Source organism: Sus scrofa, chromosome 12 (genome assembly GCF_000003025.6).
Source record: "Sus scrofa isolate TJ Tabasco breed Duroc chromosome 12, Sscrofa11.1, whole genome shotgun sequence".
Lineage (NCBI taxonomy): Eukaryota > Metazoa > Chordata > Mammalia > Artiodactyla > Suidae > Sus > Sus scrofa.
The window spans coordinates 56,556,838-56,583,860 of record NC_010454.4 but is presented as its reverse complement, the minus strand read 5'-3'; the positions used below and the strand labels follow the sequence as shown (position 1 = coordinate 56,583,860).

The window sequence follows — 27,023 nt, the reverse complement described above, 5'->3', positions numbered from 1 at the left end:
CTCCAACACCTGCTCCAAATGCGAAAGTCAGCTTCGTCTTTGCTGGCTTCACCCGCAGTGATGTGACTAAGGCCACACCATCGAGGGTGAGCACACGGGCTTAGGAAATGGGACCAGCTTCCCAAATCACCCTTATTCCCTCCCACGCCCACCCAACTGCCACCCCCAGGTGATGGGTTCTAAGCCTGTGGGGTTCCATGTTCCCAGAGACAGAAGCTCTCTCTGGTCCCTTTCAGAATCATATTTGAATTAACTTACTGGGCCAACAGAAAACCTTACACAAACTCTTCCTTGGGTATCAATTCTATAGACGTGAGGGGTTAAATCTGTTTCTAGTCAGGTATGAACGCCTTGAACATTTAAAACTTTTTTTGCTTTTGAGGGCTGCACCCGTGGCATATGGAGGACCCCAGGCGAGGGGTTGAACTGGAGCAACAGCTGCCAGCCTACGCCACAGCCACAGCCATGTGGGATCTGAGCTGTGTCTGCAACCTACACAACTCATGGCAACACCGGATCCTTAACCCACTGAGCAAGACCAGGGACTGAACCCGCAACCTCATGGATACTAGTCGGATTCATTTTCACTGCGCCACAAGGGGAGCTATTTAAAACATTAATAAAATTTTTAATTTTTACCAATGAAAAAAATGCTGCTTGTCATTCATTTTCTGGCTTTTTGTCACAAGGTCTTTACATCTCTATTCTCCAACCATAAGTAAATGAAAATTATGATTACAAATACTCATCAGGGGAATAGTGACGTACTCGCCGAGAGTAACTTTAGAAAGTATTTAAGTATGCTTCATGGCGCTGTACTAGTGTTACTAAAATAGAATCTAGATAGGGGGTGTCGCTGTCACTTCCTAACTTCTGGTTTGTCATTTTAGCACTTGCCAGACTCCAGGACACGCTTCAACAAGGTCTTGCAATTGGGGTACACTGCCACCAAGTGGTGGCAAATGCCATGCTCACATTCCAAGTAAACCCAATCTGTGCCTGAGGTTCACGGGCCATCTATTCAACATGTGTGTAAACCAACGCCTGTCTACTTGTGCACGGGAAAAATGTGTCTTCATCAAAATCACGGTCTGACAGTAAGATTATAAACATTTTCTTCCAGAAAATCATTTCAGAAAGAGAAACGTGCGACAGCCTGATAATCACTATTGTTTAATTCCAGCAGCCAGAGAGGAGTCAGAGTTCAAACCTGCTTCGGGGTCAATGCCTCCAAATTGATTTCTGAAAGATACTAAGCCCTGGACACACAACAGCACATAATTAAATTACTTCTTTAAATGGATTTTGACACTCGTTTCAGTGACTATGATTGAAAAATGGCAACGGACATGTCATCACAAAGCCAACAGTTTAAAAACAGTGGAGCCCGGCACAGCCCTCGCTGCTCCTCCCTGACTGCACCTGCTGCCCAGCAGACGCCGCCGCCGACTCGCAGGCCTGCTCCCCAGATAGAAGCGGGGTGCCCTCCACGGGGAGGGCAAAGACCCCGGCCAGGCGGTATTTGCAGCCCCCTCCCTCTGCCCATGACCCCCGTGCAGCTGGGCTACCACCAGAGGCTCTGGCAGAAGCTGGCAAAGTCCACCTTTTTCTGGGGAGTCCACCAGTGGGAGAGCTTCAGAGGGACTGTTCTAGAAACAGCCAAGTCCCCAGACCCAAGGCCTCCTCCACCCCAACCTCACAGTGGGCGAGGCCAGCTCAAGCCCCTCAGGGCGCCCCGGCCACGAGCATGGCTGTGCTGAGCACTCGTCCAGTGCCACCTTCCCGCAGGGCTTTCCTGCCAGCAGCCCAAGTTCTCTGCCAAGAGGAGCGTCATAAGCAGGTTCTGTGAACCTGCCCGGAAGCCCCAGCAGGAGACGGTGCCAGGAGCTGCAGGTCCCCGGAGGGGCTTCGGGGAGGTGGGGCCTCCGAGAGAGAAGACCGGGGAGGGTGGGGGGCACGGTCAGACTGTCCTGAACTGGGATCCGCTGACCCCCGGGAGGCTGGCACATCACTGGGCACTGCCCTGCGAGGCTGAAGCTGCGAGGACCAGGCAGGAAGATGCTGTGTGACACCACTAAGCGCCCACGAGGGGCTCGTCGCAGAGGAGGTGGGGGCCTCTTCCGCATGGTAAGGCTGCCCCTGCCAGACAAACACTGAAGAATGCACCAGGCTGTGGGGGAATTTCCATTAGACGCACCTATGTACCTACCCCAGGCATGGGTGTCCCCTGGGTGGAGCGTGTCTCTTAAAAGAACACTGTGGGTTCTGCAGAGACATCAAGGTCCCTGCAGGGGGTGAGCAGGGCTTCTGTGTATCGCTGTCCCCGAGTGCTTCTGGATCCCCAGGGGGCTCCTCCCATACGATACAGCTCAGTGCAGTCAGCTGACGTCTGCCCGGGCCAGCTTTTCCCCAGCTTCCAGCGAGGGGACGCTGGGGCCCTCGTCTCCAACCCGCAGGTCACAGACAGACAGCTGCTCCACCAGACACCAGCTACGCTGGGCAACCAGGGGGCTACGTCTTTCCTGAGAGCCCTCACCAGAGAGGAGCTGCTGGGGACCCGGCAGAAGAAGGGAGATGGGGGAGTTACCACTGGGGCTCAGCAGGTTAAGAACCCGACTAGTGGAGTTCCCGTCGTGGCCCAGTGGTTAACGAATCCTACTAGGAACCATGAGATTGTGGGTTGTATCCCTGGCCTTGCTCAGTGGGTTAAGGATCTGGCGTTGCCGTGAGCTGTGGCGTAGGTCGCAGATGCGGCTCTGATCTGGCATGGCTGTGGTGCAGGCCAGCAGCTACAGCTGATTCGACCCCTAGCCAGGAACCTCCATATGCTGTGGGTGTGGCCCCAAATAAATCAAGAAGAAGGGATAAGGCCATTACGGCCCATGAAAGACGGCCCCCAAACCCTCTCACCCTCATGCTAACCTGGCCTGGGTCGACCTCCCGTCCCCTTCCACCCAGAGGGCCCTATGACTGCTTTGCCTGGGGAGGCATGTGAAAATGCCATCCCCAGACTGCAGCAGGACCTGTAGCTGCTGCCTGGGGCCCCTGGCACCCCCAGCTGCGGTGCTGAGGTGAGGACCCTGCTGGGGACCCCAGGCAGAGAGGCAGAGTCCCACCTGACCCAAACCATGCAGCCTCCCAGCCAAGGTGCCAGGGATGCAAAGAAGCCATCTGGGACCAGAGAAGCATCCTCGAGTGGCCCAGTAACGCCCAGGCCGCTTGGAGCTCCAGGGAGGTCGAGCCACGCCCAGCCCAACGACCGGATCCACAGAACATGAGTTAATTAAATGATTGCGTGAAGCCACCACCTTCAGGAACAGACTGTCAGGTGGCAAGAGACCATTGAACCAGCCTCTCCCCACGTTTTCATTGTTCGTTTCACACGAATAGCAAAGCCACGTCATTTGCGTCCCACCCTAGGACTTCAGGCAACGGAGGTTTATTTCAGAACCACGACCCTCATGGGACATCAGCACCTGCCCCCAGGTCCCAGCCTCGGGGAGACGGGGCTGGGAGAGGAAGTACCACGGTCTGCTCTCCCAGTTGCCCCATTCCTCCACCAACTGGGCATCTCTTCAAGGCAACGAAGCGTGTGCCTGGCACCTGGGCTCCCTCAGGACCAGCGCTCTCTCCAGGGGCTCCCCGAGCCCCGGCCTGCACCCCAGCAGAGGACACGGCTCAGGGCGAAAGTGCACATCCTTCGGCCCATTAGCAAGATGCCCAAAGCTTTCTGTGGCTGCAAGGAGGTCACACCCCACCCCCAGGCTCTCGAAAGAGAAAGGAGGCAGGTCTTCAGCCTCCTCCTCCCAGCCAGGGCCTGCGTTTCCAGGACCTGAAGGGGCGCTGCCAGCACAGGGCAGGCCAAGGGCTTTCCATAGGTTCTAGCCCATCAGCAGCGCGAGATGGAATGCAGTCAAGGCGGATTGTGGAGCCGCTCGGGGCTGTGCCCGGAGCAAGAACAGGTCCAAGGGGATCTGTCTGGCGAGCGTTCTGCAGGTGCAGGAGGACAGAGCCTGCTCGGTTCAGGTCCTGACCCTTCGCAGATCAAGAGGGTAAATAAAGCCTTGCACAGCAGAGTTAGGGATGCAGAGAGCAACAGCTACACAACAGATGTGCTTCAATCAGGGATTCAAAGCCTCAACGCAGCTCAGATCAGAACCCGCTGGCATTCCCACAGGACTTGCAGAGCATCTGTGCCTTACGCCAAGGCAGCGTGTTATCACCCTAAGGAACCCTTCATACAGAGACCGAGACGCCCACCACCCGCAGAGCAAGGGAGAGGCAGGGACAGAAGGCAGGCGCAGTTTGCACTGAAGCCCTGGGCCGATTTACAGCGCTTTCAGTGACTTGTTGCCATGACACGACGAGGGGACTTCTGGTGCCCTCTACAGCGCAGGTGAGGAGACAAGAGTCCGTAAAAATGGACCAAAGTGATGGGGGCAGGCACAGATTCAATACGGCTTCTATGAAGCCGGATCACCTGCGCCCCCATCTCCTGTAGGGAACAGCTGCTATTTCTACCTCATTTGTTAAGGCAGAATTCAGTCTTTTTCTTTTTAGGGCTGCACCTGCCACATCTGGAAGTTCCTGTGCTGGGGGCTGAAATCGGAGCTGCAGCCGCCAGCCCACACCACAGCAACACCGGATCCTTAACCCACTGAGGCCAAGGAGCGAACCAGCATCCTCAAGAGGACCAGGTCGGGTTCTTAACGGACTGAGCCACAATGGGAACTCCTGCACCTTCTCTTAGAAGCAGCACTCCTGGGAGCCACCCCTTTCCTCCAGGACACAATCTTGAGACGTCCAAGTCCCCCCATCACCCCTGACCTCTGGCCCAAGATTCCCTTCCCTGCAGTCTGACTCCTGGTGCAAGTCTGCGCCCTCTCAGCCGCCTGGCAGCAGCGCCTCTTTCCACCCCCATTCAACAGATTCCCTACGGAAATCAGCCCCCTGGGGCTGCTGCTTGCAACCAAGGAATCCAGATGCAAGGCCCCAGTCAAAAGCACATGCTACTTCAATGTCTATTTCTAATACGAGTGTTAGATAGTATGAAATATTACAGGATGTTAGGCTGTTTCCTGTGGTTTCAGAATTGACAGCCAGGATCCCAAAACTGGGGTCGAAAAGAGGCCAGGTATCACGCATTCTCAAAAGAACCAGGAGTTCCCGCCATGGCTCAGCGGTTAACAAACCCAACTAGCACCCAGGAGGATGCAGGTTTGATCCATGGGTTAAGGATCCCATGTTGCCGCGAGCTAGTAGGTCGCAGACACAGCTCGGATTCTGCATTGCTGTGGCTGTGGTGGAGGCCCGGGGCTACAGCTCCAGTTGGACCCCTAGCCTGGGAACCTCCATATGCCACAGGTGCAGCCTGAAAAAGCAAGAAATAAAAAGAACGAGCACCCAGAAACTGCCCTTAGAGCTTTCCATGAGACAGTCACCGTGGTTGTACCAAGCATGACCTTATGTTCTGCGTTCTGTGCTCTAACATCTCGGGGGGCTTTGCTGACCCCAGAGGAACTTCATTTCTCGAGAAAGGAAACAACTCACCCCTGAGAAAAGCATTCGGACGCAAACCAACCAAGGCCGAGGCCACACCCAACTGCTTCCTCTTTTGTGATCTCACGCCCTGGACCGCTGTCCATGTGCCCTAATCCGTCCCAGGGCCAGACAACGAAGGAGAGCCCCCAGGCACCACTGACACTCTCCAAACCAGCAAATCCTAGGCATGCCCAGCCAGCGCAGCCTGTTCCTCCCCTTCTGCCCACAGCACCCCTCACCCCTGCCCAGGTGGCTGACCCTGGTGCCCCCCGGGTGGCCTTGTCTGCTGCACCTGTTTCTCGGGATCTCCAAGGATAATCCTTGTCCCAACCCACGATGGCCATTTCTACGTCCCTGTGCTTCATCGCCCGTGATTAAAACAAATCCAGGCATCTTTAAACCCCTAGCCTCGCCCTCCAGACACCGCCCACACCACGCCCCCCAAAAGGAGAGCGGGAGGAGGGCAGAGCTGTAGGTAGAAGCAGTCAGCAGGCTCAGGAGGGACAGGGGCTTCCCGTCTCCTCCCAGGCCCAGAGGGAGGATGCAGAGCATGCGGCTGCGGCTGCCATGGGAAGGGCCCCGCGCTCCCCCTCAGCGGGGGGAGGTCTCCGTCCTGGACGGGAGGAGCCAGGACCGGGGGCGCGTGGCGGGGCCCGGCCAGGACGCCTGAGATTCCCGTGGGTGGCATGGACGCTGCAATGCAGCTGGGCTCGGGCCATCTTTCAGGGACCCCAGCAGGCGGGCTGCCCGCCAGGCAAGAGGGCTGCCATCACCAAGTGGACGGAGAACGGGCACCAGCCCGGAGCCAGGACGCTGACGTCAGGGACCCGGGGGTGGCAATGGCTCCCAGGGTGTTCCTGAGAACTCGAGCGGCAGGCACCCCAGAGCATGCCAGCCTTTGGGCAGCTGCCACACCACACGGAGCTCGGCGCAGGTGGCACCGAGTCGGAGGCAGCAGGGTCGAGGGGCCTGGCGTGGGACCAGCTCAGGGAAGGGAGGGGCCTTGGGGGAGGGGGCACCGGAGGGGCTTAATGATGGGGGTGCGGGTAAGAAGGCGCTTCCAGGAGCTTCCAATTTCTTGATCTGGTTTACCCAGGGGTGTGCAAGACTCGATGAGGCCATCGTGATTTGCCCACGTTTCTGTATTTATCTTAGAGGCCAAATAAAAAGTCCACCTTCAGGTCCTCTCCCAGGTCCTGCCTCTCTCTCTGTCTCCAATTCTCAACCACCACCCCGAGGCGAAACAGGCTCCATGCCCTCTCACCCTCTGGGGTGGCTCTTTCCCCGGCTTTGGGAACTGCACAGTTCTCCCCTAAACTCACAGGGGACCCTCTGGAACCTTCTCCCTGGCAGCTCTGCCCTCTCTCATGCATGTGCCCCTAGGACATCGGGGGGCCTGGGCGTCCCCACACTCCCATCTCTGACCCTCAAACTCCAGGAGGACCAGGACTCCACCCAGGCTCCCATCCCGAGGCGGCAGCGTGGAGCTGGGTGTCACGGGGTCCGCCTCCCCTTTCCCTTGCGCCATCCCTGCCTCTGCGACCCCATTTCCAATTCTGAACACACTTCCTGAATTCTGCCTTGATGTCTAGTTGTTTCTGGTGGAAGGCCCAAGCTGGCACTCGCCCTGAGGACCAAGCACAAGTTCCTGGATTTAGGGTTCCACAGCAAAGGAAACCAAAAAGAAAACAAAAAGACAACTTACAGAATGGGAGAAAATAGTTTCAAATGATGCAATGGACAAGGGCTTAATCTCTAGAATATACAAGCAACTTATACAACTCAACAGCAAAAACGCCAACCACCCAATGGAAAAATGGGCAAAAGACCTGAATAGACATTTTTCCAAGGAAGATGTACACCCAGCCAACAAGCACATGAAAAAATGCTCCACAACACTGATTATTAGAGAAATGCAAATCAAAACTACCACGAGATACCACCTCACACCAGTCAGAATGGCCATCATTAATGAGTCCACAAATAGCAAATGCTGGAGGGGGTGTGGAGAAAAGGGAACCCTCGCACTGTTGGTGGGAATGGAAGCTGGTACAGCCACTATGGAGAACAGTATGGAGGTACCTTAGAAATCTATACATCGAACTACCATATGACCCTGCAATCCCACTCTTGGGCATCTATCCGGACAAAACTCTACTTAAAAGAGACACATGCACCCGCATGTTCATTGCAGCTCTATTCACAAGAGCCAAGGCAAGGAAACAACCCAAATGTCCATTGACAGATGATTGCATTAGAAAGATGTGGTATATATACACAATGGAATACTACTCAGCCATAAAAAAGAACGACATAATGCCATTTGCAGCAGCATGGATGGAACTAGAGACTCTCATCCTGAGTGAAATAAGTCAGAAAGAAAAAGAAATTCCAAATGGTATCACTTATACCTGCAATCTAATATAAGGCACAAAGGAACTTTTCCACAGAAAAGAAAATCATGGACTTGCAGAATAGACGTGTGGTTGCCAAGGGGGAGGGACTAGGGTGGTTGGGGAGCTTGGGGTGCATAGATGCAGACTATTGCCTTTGGAATGGATAAGCAATGAGATCCTGCTGTGTAGCACGGGGAACTATGTCTAGTTCCTTATGGTGGAGCCTGATAATGTGTGAAAATAGAATGTATACATGTATGTGTGACTGGGTTACCATGATGCACAGTAGAAAAAAATCGTATTGGTGAAATACCTTAAAAATAATGAAAGAAAAAAAAAATGAACCAGGATCATTAAAGCTAACAAAAATATCTAGCAATTCCAAAGAAGGGGACTGGTAAGTGCAACACATGTGTTATTGCAGGCAAGAAGTGAAAACTTCAGGAAAACCTCTAGCTGGTTGTCAGTGGCTGCATGAATACAACTAGAGAAGCAGAAAAAAGGTGGGGGGGGGCAGGAAATCAGGAAGAAAATAATTGAATACACAACTATCAATTTTTTTTATACAGTGGAGGTAATTTGCAACATGTTACTCTGAAGAAACTAATGAAAACTAATCAAGGAATGAAAACCAACCAGAGAAAGAAAGTCTCTTAGCATTTGCTAAGGACAAAGTTAGCTAATGCACTAAACCAAAGTATAAACACTGGACAGAGCTAAAATGACAACTAGACTACATAATTGTCTTTTCAAAATCTAAAAAGCACCAAGAAATGATTCAACCACAAGATGATTCAGTAAGTTGGCTGTTTACCAAGTAGTTTAAAAAAATTAAAATTAGGTTGTGACGATGGTTGCACCACCTATAAATATCATAAAATTCATTGATGAAAAAAAAAATTAGAGACTGAAAAACATGAAAAGGTAATTTAAAACCCAGAAAAGTTTAAAGTAACGCTGTACCTTATCGAGTACTTATTAAAATGAGGATAGGCATTCTCGTCATGGCGCAGTGGTTAACAAATCTGACTAGGAACTATGGGGTTGCAGGTTCGATCCCTGGCCTTGCCCAGTGGGTGGGGGATCCTGCGTTGCTGTTGCGTAGGCTGGTGGCTACAGCTCCAATTAGACCCCTAGCCTGGGAACTTCCATATGCCGCGGGAGTGGCCCTAGAAAAGGCAAAAAGACCAAAAAAAATAAAATAAAATGAGGATATAGCAATTATTTAGTACATGAGCAAAAATTCCTTCCCCAGGGCTCATCAAGCGTAGAGGGAAGGTAGCCTCTCCCAGCCTGGAGGTGGAAAGCCTGCAACTTGTAGGCAATTAGCCAACATGGTTACGTGTCTTCGAGTTTCTGCGTTTTCATCCAGCAGCCCGACTTCCAGGCATGCATCTTAAGGAAACACGATGGTGCACAAGCAGCACAAGGGCCGTCGTCCGGGTACCGCGGCAACCCCAACAACGGCCAATTAATGGAACCAACCTAAGTTTCCAACAATAGGGCATTCTTTTAAGTTGTATCTCTATATCCGGGAATGGTATTTACCCATTAAGACATCATGGTAGGAAAAAAAGTTCCTAAGTATGTAAAAATGATGCAAAAGTATCTTAAATTATGCCATTTTATATATATATATATATACACACACACACACACACACACACACACACACACTCCATGGCATCTTTTTTTGGCCACACCCAAGGCACGTAGAAGTTCCCAGGCCAGGAACTGAAGTCACACCCCAGCAGCAACCCAAGCTGTGGCAGTGACAGCACCCACTCTTTAACCCGCTGCACCACAAAAGAATGCACGTCTATATGGTAAAATCATGGGTGACTTGTTTCTAACTTCTCTCCTCTGTGTTTTCAAAAAGTTCTAAAATATCAAGTAACTTTTTTCCCCTAAGAAAGCTATCTTCATACTCCTCCCTGCAATTTCTCTCGTAGTTGCATTTTTCGGCCACACCCACAGCATATGGAAGTTCCCAGGCCAGGGATGGAACTCATGCCACAGCGATGACAACACTGGATCCCTAACCTGCCAGGCCACCAGGAACTTCCCACAGCTGCATTTTTAACTTGGGATTGCAGATGTGACAATTGCGACGGAATTGTGCACACAGCGTAAGGATCCAGCTCACCTCAGATTTGGAAGATTTTACACCTCTGAACCTCCTCCACGCAGAGTCAGGAAGAGAGAAGGCATCTCGGAGATGCCAGCATGAGCCACCACGTGTCTGTGCAGATTTGAACTTAGACTTATGAGAAGCACAGAATATACGACCGGAGATAAGGGGCTATCAGAGTCGGGGAAAAAAAACTTTCATGACTTTTTTTTCCTGTTTAAACATCAGCTGAGCAAGCAAACTGTTAGATAAAGGTTCCGAGGATGGGCGTTCCCTCGACTTCTCTGGCAGATGCAAACATCCTCAGAGCTCGGCCGAATCCAGGCAGGCCTGGGAAAACACGTGTTTCTCAGCTTTTTTCCAATGTTCTCCTCCCCCCACCCCCACTCCCAGCCTCACTTCTCCTGGAGCCACAGAAAGGACAGGAGGCCTTGCACACGAGCTGCTGGGCAAAGGAGGACAGTATTTAGATCCCATTCGTTGGTCCAGCTCATCTGACTTAGAGCAAAGGTCTGTCAGGAGAAGCATTTCCCTAAGTCTTATGTCTGTCCATCCATTTCCTCACTGGAGTTTGCACCCGTGTCACCCAAGGACCTGGGTTTCTTTATGCAACACCACCTCTGCCCATCTCTCAGTGCCAGGGCCAGCAGCGCGCCCCCCTAGTCAACTTGTCTCAGCCCGGGCTGGAGCGAGGCGTGGGGACATCATTTCCGGTTCCCACAGCACCACTGGGAACGTGGAGTTCCCACTGTGGCTTAGTGGGTTAAGAACCTGACAGCATCCAGGAGGATGCAGGTTCGATCTCTGGCCTCTTTCAGGAGATTAAGGACCCAGTGTTGCCACAAACTGCAGCACAGGTCACAGGTGTGGCACTGATCCCACAGTGCTGTGGCATAGGCTGCAGTGTAGGCTGGCAGCTACAGCTCCAATTTGACCCCTAGCCCAGGAACTTCCATATGCACAGCCGTTAAAAAAATAATAAAGTAAAAAATCACTGGGAATAGATTTCTACAAAGCACAGACAACATTCTCGCAGGACTGCATCTTTTTGCTTTGGTGTGTTTTCTTGAGGCTGGCATCCGTATTAACTGGACATTTCTACTGGAAGGCAGCCGGTGTATCTACCTCGTGAACAGTCATTTAAGGTGCAAGGACCATCAGAAATCACAGCCTCTGCAGTTGCAGGAAAAACCCAGATCTAGTTTGGGCTCTGTGCCAGGAGCCCAGAATTTGGGCTCTAACATCTGTTCCCCCACCATGTGATTCCACAGACCCAGGGAACTCGGTAAAAACCCATCGACAAACCTGGAGGTAGAGAGGGGACCAAGGACCATCCCTGTGGCAGAGCCCGTCGTGCCCGCCCGCTTCCCAGGCCGGGGCTGCGTGTTTCCCGTAACACGTCTTGTTGTCAAGATGCATCCACGCGGCCACGGCACCCAGCAGACCCATGGCTGGGTTCGCGTGTGGTCTGCACGAGCCAAGGGACCTTTCCGAGTGGGGGTCGGCGCTCTGTATTCCATCAGCATCCAAGCCAGAGAGACCCCCCCGGAGCACTTGGCCTCGGCCGCACTTGAGCCTGTTCCCCAGACGTGGAGACAGACCCTCGGCGAGGCCCTGGATCCAAGAAGGGCCCTGTTCCACCGGCGTCAAACACGTTTCCCAGCTGACCTGCCAAGAATGTGGCTCCTGCTTTAAGATACACAGTCCGAGGCAGCACCCAGCAGCCCGAGAGGGGCTCTCCAGGCCGCCGTGGTCTGGTGTGTGCCCCGCAGATGCACGGTGGGTGCGGACTGGCAAGGACCCCGGACCCCCCGGTGGCGAGGTCGTGATTCCTTCAGGAGATGCCAGAGAGAAAGCAAGAGTCGGCCTGCTTTCCAGGGGGGCTGTCAAGTGCAGTCGGGGGCCCGTCCCCGGCCGCTCTCTCGATGAGCTGTTTGACCAGGACGGGTCCCGCGGCCACCCCACCCCTACAAGCTGCCCGCTGCAGCCTGGCTCAGCTCTCCCGGGCGTCTGCATGGCCTTCGGGCCTGCTGGTGCCAAGAGCCAGGGAGGCAGGGGGCCCAGGCTCAGAGCACCACACCACAAGGAAGGGAGATGCGTTCCAAAGGCCAGAGCCGCCTCGGTTTCCCGCATGCGTGTCTGGAAATTCTGGCTTGCCTCGTTTTGTTTAGTTTTTACTTCCACTGGACTATCAGTGACTCACAATGTTGTGTTGCTTCCAGGGGCACAGGAACATGATCCGGTTCTACACACACATACATCCGTTCTTCTTCAGATTCTTTTCCCCTCCGGATCACGGTGGGTGCGGAGGAGCGGTCCCCGCGCCGGACGGCAGGCCCTGGTTACTCGCAGAGAGTCGTGTGGAGATGCCAGAGCCTTGCTTTGTTCTTAACCTGTGTTTTCATAGGCTTAAAACGACGGGCAGGGGAGACGGCTTTGAGGCAGGGGTCCCACGCAGACGCCACGCCCAGACCCCCTGCGACGGTCAACGGCAAAGCGTCAGGGTGGCCGAGAGTGGGGGTGGGAGGTTTATTCTGCTCTCTCCCCGAAATGCTGCGTTCCTTCTCCCCCTCCAATGACACCACCTGCCAAGAGGAGCTTCCAGGCAGAGCCAGGATAACCGTAGTTATCAGTGCTCCTGGCTCAGCACCACCTCGACCTGCTCCTAGAACCCAAGGATCTGCCGGCGGGCTCCGACGACGCCCCCAGCTCCCTGTTTCAAGACACCCATTATACCGGGTCTCCTTTCTGGGTGTCCCCGTGTTGAGATTTACACATCTGAAGGACCCACCACGTCCTTCATCAAGTAAACACAAACAGCACGTCCACTGAAGAAAAGAAAACGCACGTCTGTACGAAAAATCCCCAAAAGGTATCAAATATACAAGCATAGAAACCGTTAGACAAAACACTTGTCTAATAAAGTTCCACATCGCCATGAAACGGACCCTTTTCCTTCTTTCATTACTGCAAGGTCTGAAATTAGAAAATGTCAGAGACCCCAAAACGACAAATCATCAGGGGCATCTTTGGAAAAGTTTCTTCCACATTTCTCTCCAAAAGCACTATAGGCCCAGAGTTTTATGAGTTGGCTATTTTAGAACTTTCATGAAAAAAAGAACTAACCCTTGACAGAAGAGAGGTAGAAAACTAGCTGTCACTTAGTGATTTTTCATTCCAAAGAACAGGGAAGAGCGAAGAGCACGTGTCCAGTGGAGGAAGCCGGCCACACACCCTGACCACGTGATGGAGCTTCACGGCCCAGAGATGCCGTGTACCCTTCACACCAAGGGCGCCTGCACGGTTTTCTTTCCGAAAACCCCTCAGCCCACTGGTAGCATGAGAAAACCACCAGACAATCCCTAGGTGGGGAAAATTCTAGAGCGTCCTTAGCCAGTACTCTTCAGGACTGTCAAGGTCATTAATAAAGGAATGACAAACCAAAATTATCACAGACCAAAGGAGCCTGACAACGAAATGCAATATGGTACCTGGACTTGGATCCTTGAGTAGAAAGAGTATTAATGGAAAAAAACAGTTGAAATCCAAAGAGTCTGGGGTTTTGGTACTATCACCGTTCCTTGGTTTTGACTTCCTGACCGCACTCCTGCAAGAAACTGGGGGAGGGGCACACAGGGCCGCTCCAAGCTATCTTTCCAACTGTCATGCAAATCTCAAGTCACTCCTCAATTTAAGATGTAAATGAAAAGCTAATGGGGGAGTGTGTGATTTTATCAGCAGTCAGGGGCTTGGCTGGTCCCTAGAGCTGAGACTGACTGGGCTCTAGGAAACTCCGATCCCTGACTCACATAGCAGATGAAGTTTGGGTGTGGGGAGGTCCGGACCCCTGGTGAGGAGTAAGCAGACGACAAGGGCAGAAGGTGGGTTTCCTCTGCTCTAAGGACAACTTAGGGACATCGGACCCAAATCAGAACCCAGCATCTAACTGCTTCTCAAGAGGAGGTTTTCTTTTCTTCTTAAGCAACTTTTCACCAAGACGAGTGGCAAATGGTTCTCTGAACGCAGAGAATTTCTGGCACTCCCCATCAAAACGGACACCTTCCCCGGCCCCAGGTCAAGGACTACAGCCCTCTCACCCCTCTGCTGACCCCAAAGCACCTCTAAAACAATCCCCTCCCGGCACTCGCTAGCCACCCCCCAGCCCCCACTTTATCCTCCACCTTCACCATCTGGCCCAATGACAGCCAACTCATTTTTCACCATCAGGCATCAAGAATTACCTGACTGAGAACAGACTTGCGCTTGCCAACGGGGGAGGGGCTCAGGGGCAGCTGGAGTGAGCGGACAGAGCTCTGCTTCAAGGAGGAGAGAAGCAAGATCCAGTGCCGAGCTCACAGAACTACATTCAACGTCCCACACTGAACCCGTTACGGCAAAGAAAGCATCTGTCGACACGTAACTGAATGGCTTCGCTGTACAGCAGAAGTGAACACGCTATCAACTACACATCAACTACAAAAATAAAAATTAGGGGAGTTCCCGGGGTGGCGCAGTGGTTAACGAATCCGACTAGGAACCATGAGGTTGCGGGTTCGGTCCCTGCCCTTGCTCAGTGAGTTAGGGATCCAGCGTTGCCATAAGCTGTGGTGTAGGTTGCAGACGCGGCTCGGATCCCGCGTTGCTGTGGCTCTGGCGTAGGCCGGTGGCTACAGCTCCGATTCAACCCCTAGCCTGGGAACTTCCATATGCCGAGGGAGCGGCCCAAGAAATAGCAAAGAGACAAAAATTACAGAAGAATGACCTGGCTGCTCGATGTCTGCCTCAACGCCACATTTTGAGCGGGGGTGTATATTCAGCCATTAGGAAACACTGTAAAAGGCTTTGAAATACGCGAAAGTTTCCTGTCTTTTCAAAGGCCTCGTACACCGTTCCACATTACCTAACTCTGCCAAAGTCTGTGCCTTTCACTGTCGCCGAGCTATTTTGCCACTAAGCTGTGGGAGACAGATGGTTAGTAAAGCCAATGATTCTTTTGGGGGGGGGGCTTTTTGCCTTTTCTTGAGCCGCTCCCACAGTATATGGAGGTTCCCAGGCTAGGGGTCTAATCAGAGCCTACGCCAGAACCACAGCAATGCGGAACCCGAGCCGCATCTGTGACCCACACCACAGCTCACGGCAACACCGGATCCTTAACCCACTGAGCGAGGCCAGGGATCGAACCCGTGACCTCATGGTTCCTAGTCGGATTCGTTAACCACTGAGCCACGACGGGAACTCCAAGCCAATGCTTCTTGAACCTGTAAATAGCAATAAATTTTGTCTGAAGATAGACCTGACTGCTGCCCGTTTTGCATCTATTAGAAAAGTTCCGCATTTCAATTGCTTCCACAGGTTTATGTTCTTCGCCTTCTCCTTGGAGCCGATGTTTTCCCCTCAGCGGTTACTCCGCTCCTTCAGCAAGTTAAATAAAGTCTCTGATACCTACTCACTTTCCTTCTGTGGGTCATCGTGAATTTTTCCCTTTCTGAACCTGTGTTCACACGGCTTATCAACCTCAGGTCAGGGATCCGACGCAGTACAGAACTGGGGCACCTGAAGGGCGCCCAGCCTGTCACCGACAGCCGAGGGGCAAGGTTTCGGGGAGCGTGAACCGCCAAGGCGCTCCAGCCTGGGAAGCACACGAAAACAGCCGACATCCACAAGCCCCCCAAGTTTGAACAAGCACCTCGCCCCTGACACCACCCAAATCCAGAGACCTCGCGGGCACCATGCTCTGTGCCAGGCCTGGGGCAGCCTCGGCAGCCCTGGGGTCGCAGTCAAGGAGATGCGGTGAAGGACCCTGGGCTCTGAGATGGAGCTTCTCGCCCCAGAGAGAGGCGGCCCAGGGCAGTTTGAGTCATTTGCATTCTGCAGGGATTCCTAACTGAATCATTCAGTAATTCATAATTATTCAGTAATTCAAAATAATTTGTAATTTCAATCAGGACAGTATTCCCCCACACACACTCTACTGGCCGTGGGAGAGAAAACAGAAGGGATTCGGGCTCTCGTGAACTTGAACGTGCTCCCGGTGAAGGTGGGGACTCTGGAAGGCCCGCCCCCACCTGCTCTTCCTCTGACCCTCCTCCCACCCAGGTTCCCCCCTTATGGGGAGATGAGAATCTGCACACGGCCTGGCAGGGGGGCTGCAGACGGAATCCTGCCTTATGAACAGACCCCTCGGCCACGCGAGCCAAGGGGCACAAGCCAGGTACCAGGAACAAGGCCTTAGGGTCCTTTAATAGACAGGCCAGGGGACCGCCCTTCGTGGGCCGCACGCCGTGTGATCGCTGGCCCTCAAGGAACGACAGCGCCTCCCCACGTTCAAGGGGCTTTTCCGCTCCACTGTGCCCTCCTCCGTGGGCGCTCACCTGCCGGGAAGAGCGGCGTCGCTGCCAAGCGCAGACTCTCTGGATGCCTCAGGAGACCGGTACTGACAGCAGGTCAGGAAGGCCCCAGGGAGGCAGGGGGACCTGCACCCCGTCCCTGGACTCCTTCAGGGCGCTCTCCACCCATCTCTCCCAAGACCCCTCCCCCTGCCGACTCGCAGCCCTTCAACGACTCAAGGTCCAATTTGACGCTCAGCAGCCCTTTGAGATGCTGTTGGTACCCACAGGCGCAGAGCATCCACGCCGAGGACAGGCTCACCCGCGTGGCACAGCAGCCCTCTTGGACGTGTGCCTTCCCCCTGCCGGTGAAGGGGGTGACGTGGGGTTCCTTTTGGAGCCTCACTCAGTCCCCCAGGTCCCTCCGCTCAAAGTGGAGACCCAGCCCTGCCCCCGTGAGACCACAGCCGAGAGCAGCGGCCTTCTCCCAGGCACCCTTTCATCTCCGGGTGGCATCCAGACTCTGAAGTGGCTGTCACGTGCCCTGGGGACTTCGTCACACTCCTTGGCCGTTTTCCTCAAACAGGGAGAGGCAGCACAGGGCTGAAGGTCCGATTCTGTGCCGTGGACTCAAACCCTGGCCCCGCCGCTCCACAGCCCTGTGCTACTTGCCTAACCTGGGATCCCGAACCTCTCGGCCTCAGCCTCCCTCAGAGAACGGAGTTAACAGACAGAAAGCTTTACAGCAGCGCCTGACACCCGCTCCACTCTAGGACTGCACAACTCTCAAACTGCCACATCACGTGACACCTCTAGCTCCGCCCCCCCCATTTGAGCCGATTTTCTCTTAACAGGGACAGGCCAACTCGGCAGGGAGCCCCTGTCTCTAAGACACAGAAGCCACTTCCTGACAGAGGGAGCTGTGCAGCTAAGCTAACCGGGGCCCTGGGGTCAAGAGTCCATCTTCCAGGGACAGAGCTCCCCATTGGCCAACAGGATATGGCCCCCATCACCCACCAAGTCTTCCTCTTCCGTGTACACAAAGCCACCTGGCTTACTTTGCTAGTTCATTTTACTGTACATTGCTTTTCCCTTCATTTGGCTAGGAATTCACTGAAGAGTGACCACATTTTTATGGGGCTTTATCCATGAAAAAAATTCATCTAGCTCCAAGTGCCAATTACAGTGCTGTGAAAAGAAATATATGTTTATTCTTTCCTCTCTTAGTAAGCAGTCTACAGGGGGGGATCTGATGGAGTTACTCAGATACACCGTTAGACACCTGGGTTCTATTTAAAAAAAAAAAAAAACCACACTTTGTATGTAGGCCTCCGGCTTCATTCTGACCTCAGGATACAAAATGGCTGCTGTGCCTCCAAGCATCACAACAATGCTCCAGCATGAAAGGCTTTTGGGGGGCAGTTTGTTTTTAAATCAAAAAAGCAAATGATTTTCTGGAAGTCTTAGCAAGAAAGTATCCATTTGTATCTCACTGGCCAGAACTTTGGATCAGGGCCCTTCCTAGCCCAGCTGCTTGCCAAGCGGCATGAGCTGATCTTGACTAGTTTCAAGACCCAGGACGAGGCTCTTCAGCCATGACTCAGAACAAGGTTTTGCTAAACAATATCTCTGAATCTTACCTCTAAGGACGAAAGCCTGCCCTTTCTGGGATCAAAGCTTCTCCACGGCTACGCATCCACTGTAACAGCTAACATTTATTAAGTACTTACTAAATGTCAGGCACTGTTCTCCGGCGGTTACATGAATTCTCATTTAATCCTTCCAACAACCCTGTTATTAATCCTGTTTTACAGAAGAAATCCAAGTGCAGAGAAAAAACCAAGCAGTGTTCCATGGCTACACAACGAAGGCGCAACAGCACCAAGAAGAGGATCCAGGCAGACCAACCAGAGAGGTCAGGACCACGGCTGTGTGGGGGTGGGGTGGGGAGTTGGTTGAATGAATAACTAATTGGATCAATGAGTGCCCTTGCCCAGAAACAGCCCTAACCTGCCAGGGGCTTCCTGTGCTGGGTGACGTCACCGTTCCCATCCCCCCTGGCCTGGTGGGGGGAGGGGGTCGGAGCAGTATCACATGGACAGGATTTATGTCAGTTCATTGTGCTCTGAGGGAGAAGAAAAAAAAAAATCTGATTTTCTTGCTGAGTTTCCTCCGTAACAGAAACTAAGGCGTCTGAACTTTATCAGCAGACTTCAGTAAGACAACTGTACATACACGGGAGCCTTGGGCCAAAAAATGAACAAAATGCAAAAGCACGTCCAGACTTCAGCTCAATCCTTGAAAATCCTGGTAGCAACGTCCCAGGCCCACTTGAAAAGGAGGGGAGTGGGGGCACGGGGTCCCCACAGATACGGTCCCAGCCCGGGGCGAGCTGGACAGCTACGCAGGTCAGATGCCAGACTTGCAAAGGGCAGCAGAGCGATCCTGCCAAACATCTTAATATTTTGTCTACCCGCCACAAACATCTAGACTGTGAATAAGTGATTGAATCGTTCTGGTCTCCTATCGAGATGTGGCACTGCCCCAACTGGAGCTGCGGTCCCAAGAACTCCCAGAAAGTACACAGCCTCTGCCTCTGAGGGGAGACCCGGGACCAGTCCACGCAGCTGTAACTCCGTTTGCTAAGTATTTTCAACATGCCTCTCTTCTGTAGGGTTGCCAGAGTTATCAGCACACACATCCGGGACGTGCCATCCACCGTGAACCTCAGTTACTCGGTCGACGCGTGGCTGAAGGAGACCCCCGCACCCCTACCGGGATGTGCTGACACCGCACGTCTCCTCCCGGGGCGTCTGAAATGCAAGGTGGACTGAGGAGCTTGAACTTCATCTGGCGGTCCTCCCTTTGGGGACACACAAGCCCCGTCACTGTGTGTTTGTCACTGTGCTCCACCCCGGCTGTAAAGACAGGACACTCTCTCCTTGTGTTCTCAGACAGATACAAGAGAGAAGAGCACTTCGGGGGGCCAGCAGGGGACCAGGACCTTTGCCCCGGCCCCGTCACTGACGGGCGGGCGGAGCTTGGGCCGGGGGTCCCGTGCAGGGCGACAGTCTCAGGACGCACCCTTCTTCCATCACGTTCCACACTCAGCACTGACGGTCCCAGCCCAACTGACACCTTAGACAGGTGAGGGACCTGGAGTCCTGACTGGTCCCCGAGTCTCAGGGTCGGATGCTTTAAGTGGTGATGCTGGAATGTGCCTTATTTTCTCTGCACACAGAAATCCAGGTACACACGGCTAAGACGGTCTCACCTCCACAGCTTAGAAAGGATGTGCCCCATGAGGAGAAAGGGAGGATGAAGGCAACTAAGGGAGGAGCCCCCCCGACCCCCAAGAGCCTTCGAGCCTCATGGGCGGCCTGGCCCTGGGCAGCTGAGCCTGGGAGGAGCCCCGGCCTGGGGCCAGACCACCCAGCAGGCACACGCCTAGAAACTGCTGGAAGGACTTGCAAGCTGTCCACCACCTCCTCCCCAGCCCCTTCCACCAGCTCAAGTCTGCACTTCCGCAGGCTCTCCCTGCCCTTTCTGCTGCTCGAGCTGCTAGAACAAAGTGTCAGGAACATTCTCTCACTGGCTCCTCAGCTGCCGGGAATACCTAGTGTTCTGAGAACACTTCCAGTTGGCACAACGGAGTCAGATGCTCACGAGGGTCGTGCACTCGCGAGGTGGGCCGGGTCCTCTCCTCGTCCAAGACAGAAGGGGGAGGATGAGGCGGCGGCCAGGCCACAGCCCCTCCCAGCTGTCCGTCTCCTCCAGGGCCCCACCCCCTGCCGGACCCACGGTGGCTGGAGAAGCAGACACCTGCGGACTGACAACTACAAGGCAAGTGACCCAACAGCAAGCAGCCAGCAAGCCCCGTAGTCAACAGAAGACGGGGGCTACCTGGGGCCAGGCGGCGTAGAGCAACTCAGCAGCATCCCCAGGGAGCCCAGCAGGCTGTGCCACCATCACGTTCAAAGTCATAAGTGGCCACGACTAACTCTGGGTAGTTGCTTTTCTACAGATTATTTTTACCTCTTCCAATCCAACTGGAAGCAGGAACACACTCGTTATTTGCGTGAATGAGGAGGGTGTGACAACTGCTGACTCCAAAAGCAGAGGCAAAATCCAGCCACAGCCCCCAGTGGTGTTCCCTGGGGCCTGAGCAGCCTGGCCCTCCTCAGATCCTGCAGTTAGAACCCCTTGTGCAAGGACGGAGGGGCGCCAAGCTGGGAGCCGGGTGGAGGAGGCCTGGAGAGCTGGAGTGGGGACACACACACACACACACACGGGGAGCCAGCTGTTCTAAGAGTCAGACGGCGACAGAAATTTTCCTTTTTCCTTCACTGTGAGCAGAAAGTAGTCCTCGGCTTCAAAAGTCACTTACACAGTTTCTTGTTCAACCACATTTCATCGGGACGGAGAAGGCTGTTACTTTCTGGTTCAAACAAACCCACTAAGGGACGACTCACAATAGCCAAGACATGCCAACAACCCAAATGTCCACTGACAGAGGAGCAGTTAAAGATGTGGCACAGACACACAATGGACCACCACTCAGCCACACAAAGAACAAAACAATGCCATTGGCGGCAACATGGATCCAACTAGAGCTTATCGCACTCAGTCCATCAGAAAAAAACAAATACCATGCCACATGTCGAGACTTAAAAGAGCAAGTAAATTTATATCCCAAACAGTAATAGACCTACAGATGTGGAGAACAGACTTGTGGTTGCCAAGAGGAGGAAAAGGATGGACGGGGAGTTTAGGGGCATCCGATGCCAACGAGTCCATGGAGAATGGATAAGCAACGAGGTCCTGCTGTACAGAACAGGGAACTACAGCCCGTCTCCCTTGGGACAGACCATGATAGAAGAGAATGAGAATAATGTACATACGTACGACCGCGTCGCTTTGCGGTATAGTAGAAATTGACACGACACTGTAAATCACCTCTACTTAAAACCAAACCTGAGGGATAAGGGGCACGTCTCCTCTCCTGGGGAGGAGAGGACCAGCCCTCGCAGAGCCCGGGCTGTGTCAGCCTCGCTGGCTTTGTCCTGTCTCCTTTCAATGACATCCTGGATGTCAGGGGTAAGGGCTGAAGTGGGACCTTTACCCAAGCCACAGTCTGCACTCCCCTTGGATATGGGCTACTGAGCATCCCAGACAGAGCCTGGAACCAGGGGCAAGTGTGGGGGTGGTGAGAGGCCCCCCGGATGCAGCAGGATGCAGGACACGGTCCCAGGCGGTGAGCAGGATACCTGCTTCAATGTCAGCAAGGCACTGCCCTGAAAGCAAACAGCCTTCTCCCAGCAAGCCTGCACTCTAAAGAGACCCTTCTATTCCTTTGTTTTTTTTCCTCCAGCTTTGCTCTCGGCACTCAGTATATCCCCCCAGTCTCCATGGCCTTGTTTGCTGTTCCAGAACCACACGAGACAAGTGGTCTGAGGATAACTGGACATCCAGTTTCCTTGACCTTGAAGGCTCTGCCCCAGCTGGTGCAGCACAGCTACCTGTCATCTCTTTGCCCATCAGCTCCATTGCTGCCTCCTCTGGGAGCCTTCCAGAAGCATCTCTATTTAGTGAGGCACCCTCAGTGTCTCCATCACACCCCCTACTTTGTGCCACAGCGTCTCTCTCTGAAGTTAGTCTTATTTTTATTGCTCATGCACTGTCCCCACCCCCTCGGAATGCAGCCTCCACTAGAGCAGAGGGTGGGCCCGTCTCTTCGGTCACCGTATCAGTCTCAGCACAGTGAGGGTAGACGAATGGTGCTGGATGAATCATTCATCCTTGATTCACTGGTGACGAGTGAATGGCTAACACCTGATTACAAACACCCAGCTCCAAAAACCAGGGAGAGGCGAGACCTGACTCATCTGCTGTGGGATGGAGCCTGCCCCACACAACGTCTGAGGTCTCAGCTGATTTCCCTCTGCAGCTGAGACCCCTGTTCTGAAGCCCGTGGGGCCGACCTCAACCTCTTTGGAGGGGGCCTAGGGGACAGTCCTACCCCCTCTGGCCGGCAGAGACGGAGCCCGTCTGTGGTCCTCTCCTCTCCCACGCTATCAGCCATCCGCAAAGGCACCCACGAGGCCGAGAGGGGAGGCAGCTCCTCCAGCTGCCGTGGTGGAAAGCCAAGCACAGTTTCCACCATCCAAGCATGACAGGGGCACAGGTGAGCAGTACCAGGCGGTTGGAGCCCATCCTGAAAGACTGGAGCCAGGGGCGGAATGGAGGAGTTAAGATCACGTCCCCGCAGGGTATAGCGATCACAGCACCGAGAGAGGCAGGCGAACGGCCCTGGGGGCTGCAGAGCTGGTGCCCACCACCTGAGTGCAGGGGACGGAGAACTGGCCTCCCACACACAGCGGCCTCAAGACCTCGAGCCCAGCCCCCGGGTGTGCTGCGCCCCAGATAGGCAACGGCTCCCCCCTCAGCTCCAGCCCTGGTCCCACAGGACCTGCTGCTCCGGGCTGAGAGGCGCAGGTTTCACGTCTAAGCATTCTTCCCTGGCTTATTCGGAGTCGCAGCGCAGACACCATTAAAAGGTGGGAATGCCAGGTTGGCAGCATCATCGCATCCCACCCCAGACATCACTGTGGCTCAAGCCCACCGACAGCTGTGTCGGTCTCCCTTTACCCAACTGACACCCTCACAGACCCACACAGAAAGCCCCATTCAAATGCTACCCTGCTGGGGTTCGTGGCTTCTTCCAGGGGTTACAGCTCTACTCTTACTGTTCTTGTCATAGGAGAAGCATTTAATTGTTTTTAAAAAGGAAAAAGAAAATGTGGGAAGTTTTAGTAAGAAAGGAACATTTCAGAACCTCCAGAACACCACACGAGCTCAACTTGGGGTGGGTCCGGATACACGAGCTTGTGCCGAGATGCGTCAAGTGCAGAAATCCGCGGGGCAGCCCCACCAAGACGTCCTTCCTGCTACACACGCCAAGCAGGTTGATGGCAGCCACTGCCCACGTTCTCACAGGGATGCAGGTCAGAGGCTCTGCCATCTTGTCCCCCGAGGTCTCAACCCCTGGCTTTCAGAGCCACCCCAGCAGGGGAAGAACGCACAGACCTGGTTCCCATGCACCTGTGCTTCAGACACAGCACTTTCTCTTCAGCTCATTGGCCGGAAGTAGTCACATGATTCCACCCCAACCACCCGAGGCTGGAGTCTCCTCCTCCTTTGTGCCCATCGAGAGGGTAATGGAACGTGAACATAAGGGCTCTGCCACAGGGTCCAGCAGGTGGGACGCAGCAGAGACTGGAGTCTAGAACCGCTCTTCGAATGGTCATGACAACCAGTCAAATCCCTTCACCAATCAAGGGCGTAAGACAGGTGTGTCCACCCAGAGCACGCAGCCTAACAAGATGTTTACCCGAGTTGTTTTCTAGGTTCATGCAGTCAGCTGCATCTACTCTGAGCTGCTGAAGACAGAAGAGAACCACTCACCCTCTTGGGGGACCTCTTGACTTGAGGGGCTGCTATCACCACCCTCAGAAACCTCCACCCTCGTCACACCTGCATAGGGTGATTACAGCACCTTTGTTCCCGTCACCGCCCCCCCATGCCATTCACGAGGCTTTAGGAGGGTGAGCAGAACCCCCCTCTGCAGGGCTGGTTCCATAAGAGCATTCTGGATGTGTCTGGCCTCATCCACGGTCAGGATCAGGCCACATACACACATCTGTATCCCCTTTGGTCTCGGAGCATCCACCTAGCCCTGCTGTCACCTGGGGCCAGGGGAATGCCTGCAACACCAGCACCCCCTGCCTAGACGGCGCAGGCTTCGTGGTACCAGGAACCCAAGAAGCACGTAGAGGGTGCTGAGCAATATCCTTAGTGTCTAATACCCCAAGGGCCCACAGCTGCCAGGGACTCGTGTTCATAGTCGTCTGTTTAGAACCACCAGGAGACCATGAAAACAAGACAGGATTAGCCAGAGGCCCCACCTGCGACAAATATCGTTGAATTGGGCGCAGAGGTCACAGCTGCAACTCACTCCCCCATCCCTCCAGGTAAGAACCCATCCCACATGGTCCCTGATAGGCCTCTAAGTGGAAAGAAGTGAGTGGACCACCTGGAATGAAGTTATCAAAATGCCACCCTGGTGAGAGGGGGCAAGGCGCCCGAACTGGGGGGGAGCTGTTATCAAGTTTGAAAGGTTACCATGACTGTTCATCTCCAATGCAATTGCACATTCCAGGCCAGTAGCAAGCAGTCCCTAGAAGCCTCCCGCTTTTCTTGACTCACAGCAGGAAGGACAGAGCCCAAAGAAGACAGTAGGGTGGGAAGGGCTTGTTTTCTGATGGAGACAATACTGAGTAGTTACGACATGCAGACCCCAGCATCAGCACCCGGGCCGCCACCAAACCGCAAAGGCGAAGCAGATGTGCGAAGGTTACATCGGAGATCACCTACCTCCTTGCATGTGGCACTTTTTTAACTGCGGTCTCTCCCACTTTCTAGTCTCCCTGCGCTTCGAGGCCAATTCAGGGGAGACTTTCCTTTGCTCCTCTCGCAGCATCCGCTCTGCAAGGCAGCTTCCAGCGACGGTGAGGTGGAAGCAACTCTCGCCAACATTGCGTTGCACACCGATGCAGGAGCTGGTGGATGCAAAGGAATCCGATGAGCAGAAGCGCGTGCAAAGGCCGTACCCTAGCCGCAACACGGCCCCCCTGGCCCGGCGGTCACTGCAGCCGCCCACCCTGGGCAGGGCGCTATGCCCAGCACCAGCTTCAACGGGTTTTGCCTCTTTGAATAAGCTGCTGACTCATCAGACACAGCACCGCACCTGTGCAAGATAGGAACCCACGTCCCTGGGAGGACCCAGAGCCAAGAATCTTCAGAGACCTACTGCCCGAAAAGCCCTTTACAGAAACCCTCAAGGAAGAAAACCCAGCTTCCAGTTGCACGAATAGTTTACCTGGACGGATTCGCAGACTCGGCCCACCAGCTCCCGGACTAAGTTCGCTGGGCTGATGCGCAACAAGCCCAAATGCTGGGACACCCCGACGTGCAGCAAAGACAGAACTTAGCCATAAAACAGCCAGAAAAGGAGAAGCGAGACCAGACCGCAACTTCAGCTCTCAGACACCAGCAAGGGTTGGGCAGCATTCAGAGTTGCAAGCATGATGCGCAAAAGGCGCGATAAGCCCGACCCGCGCAAGCGTTATAAGCCCCCGGGGTGGGGGGGAGGAGCCTGGACGCCCGCGCATGCCCAGTTGCAGAGTCGGAGGTCCCATCTGGTCTGAACCAGCTCAGCTTGGACTCGACTCAGCTGCTTTCAAGTTCCTAGGAAACCATCGGGGCGGCATCTTGGTGTTAAGACCCTTGTAAGACACAAGTCTTTTAAACCACCCTGGTTAGTGGCAGCAGGTGAAATGGATTTAACCCACGGGTTTCACTTCCAAGTTTGAAATTCCTCTAAAGCCTTAGGTTTCACCCCAAAGCCTGGATTAGGAGACAGAATTGAGCCCTGTCTCCTGTCTCCTTGCGGGAAGATCTGGCATTAAAACTCCTGCTTGTCTCAGATACTGGTGCCATAGTCTGGAAATTTTTTTTTTAATCTTACTGGAGTGTGGTTGATTTACAACGTGTGTTAGTTTCAGGTGTACAGCGAAATGAATCCGTTACGTACACACACATTATCTAGTCTTTTTTCCCGTATAGGTTATTACAGAATACTGAGTGGATTTCCCTGTGCTATACATCAGGTCCTTGTTAGTCAGCTCTTTTATGTACTTCACAGCCGTGGGTTTGTCAATCCCCCGCCCATTGGCCTCTGTGTGCTGGGGCAGCCCTTGCTGGGTGACCGCGGCAGGGCGTCCCGCTCCTTTCCCGTCTGCGCCTCGTTCCCACGGCGTCCTTCCTTCTCAGACCAGCTACTCCCAGAGCCGCCGCGGGCTCAGGCTCTGCTTTCAGGGGGCCGCAGGCTGAGGTCAGGCGGGAGGAGGTGTCCCGGCTGCCCCTTGCCATACCGCCTCCTCCCGCGGTGCTGCTCCGCACTCGCATCCAGGGGCTTCCACAACCCAGCAGCCGCCCAACCCCAGCCTTTCCGTTCCAAGCCGGGCTCCTTGTGTTCTGCCGTTTCTTTTCTCGAGCATTTCGCCCCCACCCCCGTATCAATCCATTCTTCTTTCTCCCTTTGTGTCCGTTTCCTGTGGCTGCTGTAACAAATCACTACACACTTAATGGCTTAAAAAACGACCCACACGTATTATCTTACAATTCTGAGGGTCAGAAGGTCAAAATGGATTTTCCTGCGCCAGGAGAAGGGTTAAAGGTCACAATGCCTCCAGCAGCAGGAAGGGAGAAGGTTTCCCTCCCCTTCCCAGGTTCTAGAAGATTCCTGGATCCTTGGCCTGTACCCCTTCCAGTGATCGGATCACTCCCACCTCTGTTTCCATCTTCACATCTCTTCTGACCCTCCTGCCTCCCTCTTCTGTCTTTTAAGGACCCTTGAGATGAGGCCAGGTCCATCTGAATAACCCAGCACCAACTTCTCATCTGAACGAAGTGTTTTCATTGCACCTGCCAGGTCTCTTTCAGCCACAGGAAGTAATATGGTCACAGGTCCCAGGCACTAGGACTAGGACGTCTTGGGGTGCACTGTAC

At 53.9% G+C, this 27,023-nt stretch overlaps 1 protein-coding gene across 12 annotated transcripts in view; it reads right to left on the bottom strand.

Annotated features, from left to right (window-relative positions):
• The window catches only part of LOC110256111, a 124,042-nt gene extending 97,735 nt beyond the window's left edge, over window positions 1–26,307 (bottom strand). For 6 of the 12 annotated variants that reach the window (XR_002337375.1, XR_002337372.1, XR_002337373.1 and 3 more), the window contains exons 1-2: window positions 25,333–25,905; window positions 24,828–25,012 (exon numbers count right to left, since the gene is read on the bottom strand). Coding sequence is in view for 1 of the 12 variants with exons in the window: in XM_021067891.1 (XP_020923550.1) it covers window positions 11,233–12,201 (969 nt within the window). In the remaining 11 variants the exon portion in view is untranslated. Of the gene's footprint in view, window positions 1–9,692; window positions 10,399–11,008; window positions 12,545–15,303; window positions 19,208–19,230; window positions 19,313–23,142; window positions 24,712–24,827; window positions 25,013–25,332 lie in introns of those variants that run through there. The other 6 variants (XR_002337381.1, XM_021067891.1, XR_002337378.1 and 3 more) reach the window with 6 other exon arrangements.